This window comes from Elephantulus edwardii, unplaced genomic scaffold (assembly GCF_000299155.1).
Source record: "Elephantulus edwardii isolate Elephantulus edwardi_28Jun2011 unplaced genomic scaffold, EleEdw1.0 scaffold00412, whole genome shotgun sequence".
Classification (NCBI taxonomy): Eukaryota; Metazoa; Chordata; class Mammalia; order Macroscelidea; family Macroscelididae; genus Elephantulus; species Elephantulus edwardii.
Genome location: NW_006400162.1, coordinates 1,028,971 through 1,032,644, shown reverse-complemented (window position 1 = coordinate 1,032,644; position 3,674 = coordinate 1,028,971). Strand labels below are relative to the sequence as shown.

Sequence of the window (3,674 nt, the reverse complement as noted above, 5' to 3'; positions counted from 1 at the left end):
TCTCTTCTCACATCCATTTTTGTCTTCTTTGTCTTTGTGATGACCTTTTGTTTACTTCATGGATGATGTCCTTGATGTCACCCCACAATAATCTTTTTATTTTATACTGGTTTACTTACAAAGCTTGTATACATGTTTTTCACACTTAATCTTTCCCATTTCCTTTACCCACCCTTCCCTCCACCCATCAGATTGTGAGACTCTATGAATACTTACCCCCCCATCTTCCCCTCTATACTCCCCCCTCCCCCCTCTCCCCTTTGGATCCTCATACCCATTTCACTAGTTATCTTTCTATTTCTTCAAAATTGGTCTTATACAGTATTTGCTTTATGAGGACTGAGTTAGTTCGCTAAGCATAATGCTCTCTTGTCCCTCTTAAGTTAGGTAGCAGTTTTCAAAATCATTGCCCCTACATACTTAATGCATCAAATCTTGAGATGGTTTCTAAATTCAATTGGGATAAAAATCAACTTGCAATTCTTATGCATGTGAAAGCTGGACAATGAATAAGGATGACAGAAGAAGAATCAATGCTTTACTATCATTGTATCAGCAAAGACTATTGAATGTACCATGGTCTGCCAAAAGAATAAAAAGCCTGTTTTGTGGGATGTGTAACCAGGATGCACGTTAGAGGAAAGGATAGTAAAACTTCATACCAAGTACTTCGGGCATGTAGTTGGGAGGGGCTAGTCCCTGGAAAAAGACGTCATGCTGGGAAAGGTGGAGGGTCAGAGGATGAGAAGAGGACCTTCAACAAAATGGATCAACACAGTGACTCTACTAATGGGCTTGAGCATGTCAGAGATCATGAAGATAGCTCAGGAAAAGGCAAAGTTTCAATCTGTTATTGATAGGGTTACTATGAGTCATAGAATCAACAGCTCATAATAACAATGACCACTCAGTGAAATGACACAATCCTGATAAATATCTTTTCTGATTTTAAAGCATGCAGCATCCCTTTGGTCTGTTAGAATGGTACAGATTCCACAGAGTACAATTAAGTGTTCTGGAATTTTCCTTCTTTTCAGTGTTATATATTGTTTATTATGACCCACAGAGTTAAACGCCTTCACATAGTCAATAAAATACAAATAGATCTACTTCTGGCATTTCTGCTTTCATCCAAGATCTGTCCCACATCAACAGTGAAGCCCATCATTTCTAAACTTTAAGCCCTTACCTATCTAAAACACTCCTCAAAAGAGTCAAAAGTCAAAGTCATTGTCCAAAAGGTTTGTATGACTGCTGAATGTGAAGAGTGAGTTGGATTCAAGTCCTTGGGGGGCGTGGAACCATTGTCTAACCAAACATCATTATAGTGCCTTCCATTCTCTAGCCATCCTACACAACAGAATTTACTCAATGATCCTGTGTATGGTGAAAAACTATGTGATCTGAAACAATGTAATCTTTTAATCAACCATTTTAGCAGCTATTAAGTGCACAGAACAGTAACAGGATTGTATTCTAAGATCCTATAGGATCCTTGGTCATGTATATTGTCAATTTTTTTTAAAAAAGTATATGTGATTAAAAAAAGCCCAAAGAGTCAAAAGAAAACCTACAGATTAAGGAAAAAATATTTGGCAATGACACATCGGATAAAGGACTACTTTCCAAAATTTACAGAAAGCTCCAACACCTCACCAACAACAGACAAACAATTCAATCACAAAATGGGCAGAGGATATGGACAGAAACTTCATCAAAGAAGACAATCAGTGGCCACAGCACATTGTGACATGCTCAAAATCAGTAGCTATCAGAGAGGTGTAATAAACATAACAATCAGATATCATATCATCCCAGCAGTAATAACAACTTCAGTAAGATAGCAAACAACAAATTCTGGTGAGGGTGTGAGGACACATTGTTTTTGGGAATGTCAAATGATGCAAACAGCATGGAAAGCTGTTTTGAGCTTCCTTTAAATGTTGTAAATATCATTTGATCCAGCAATCCCACTGCTTGATGTATGTCCTAAAGATATAAAGGTTGCCCATGTTCACTGTAGCATTATTTTGCAATAGCAAAAATATGAAAACACCGAAATGCCCATCAACTTATGGGTGAATGAAGAAACTATGGTACATTAACACAATGGAGTAGTTAACTGAACCCCTTGCCATCAAGTTGGGATGGATGCGTAGCTGTCCCTCTATCAGATTTTTAATGGCTATAAATGGCATGTGTGGGGATTACCTTTCTTCTACCAATGGTGCACCACAAAAAAATAGCAAAGAATTAACAAAACACTATCTTAATGCATTTAGAGGACATTACATTAAGCAAAATAAATCTGTCACAAAAGGACTACTATGGTATTTTACTTATTGTTGTTAGGTGCTGTTGAGTTTAGAAGATTCATAGCAACTCTGTCTATGAAGAATTGGTCTGAGTCTTGTCCTATCCTGTACTATACTCATAATCCCTAACACACTTGGGCCCATTGCTACAGTCACTGTATCAATTCATCTTGCTGGGACTCTTCCTCTCCTTCACTGACCTTCTACGTTTCCAAGCATGATGTCCTTCTCCAAGGAGTAGTCTTCCCCAGAAACACATTCGAAGCATGTGAGATGAATCTGTGTCATCTTTGCCTCCAAGAAGCACTCTGGATGTACCATTTCTAAAATATTTCTCTTCTTTTGACAATCCATGGGATAGTCAGTAATTTTCTCCAACACCACACTCAAAGGCTGCTTCTGTTATCCTTATTCACTGTCCAACCCTCAGATGAGATAACCATGGCCTGAATAAGGCACACCTTAGTCTTCAAACTTTCCAATAATTTGGAGAGGTTCCAAAACTTCTTAAAAACTGCAGACTTTTCCAGTTCAGTACATTTCCTCATCTCTTAATTGTGTTGATCCAAGTAAGACAAAGTTGAAGACATTCAACAAAATGAGTTGACATAGTGACTGCATCAATGGGCTCAAATATGTCAGAAATAATGAAAATAGGGTTTAAGCCTCTTTAGGAAAATGTTACCATTTCCCTCTCACAGTTTCTACCAGTATCTTTCAGAAAAGTGATAGCATTTAAATCTTTATAACAAATATTGTGTCTTCTGATGTTTTACATGAAGTCCTAGTGACAGAGTATTGATCAAGAAAATAATGTTATATCCCCATTACTTATTTTGAGGAAATGTTAAAGCACATACTAATTTAGAAAATAACTAAAATATCACCTGAAATGACAACTCGCTGTTTTCTAGAAATCAGGAAAATCAAATTTTCTTCATCTATCTGGGAAGCAAGAGAATCTTCTGAGCTGAAGTATCCAAAAATCTGAAATCCAAAAGATATATAAATATGCATGGTCACATCCTTGGTACGAGCAGTCAGGAAATAAGGAGACATATTGTAATGGGGAAATCTGCAATTAGGGACCATTCCAAATTATTGAGAAGTATTGATGTCATTTTGAGGACTAAGGTGCATCTGATTCAGGCCATTGTCTATCTGATTACTAGTTATGCATCTGAGGCCTGGACAGTGACTAAGGATGATGGGAAAAGAATTAATGCCTTTGAGCTGTGGCGTCGGAGAAGAGCACTGAACATTGCATGGGTGGCAAAGAAAATTAATAGACATGTCTTGAAGAGGGTGCAGCCAAAGTGCTCTTTGGAGGCAAGAATGATGAGGCTCCGCTTCACATAC

At 37.6% G+C, this 3,674-nt stretch overlaps 1 protein-coding gene across 1 annotated transcript in view; it reads right to left on the bottom strand.

Moving 5' to 3' along the window:
• WDR64 (WD repeat domain 64) overlaps nt 1-3,674 on the bottom strand; it is a 195,162-nt gene that overhangs the window by 170,861 nt on the left and 20,627 nt on the right. Inside the window, exon 3 of the mRNA XM_006902445.1 lies at nt 3,203-3,302. Coding sequence (XP_006902507.1) covers nt 3,203-3,302 — 100 coding nt within the window. The remainder of the gene's footprint in view (nt 1-3,202; nt 3,303-3,674) is intronic.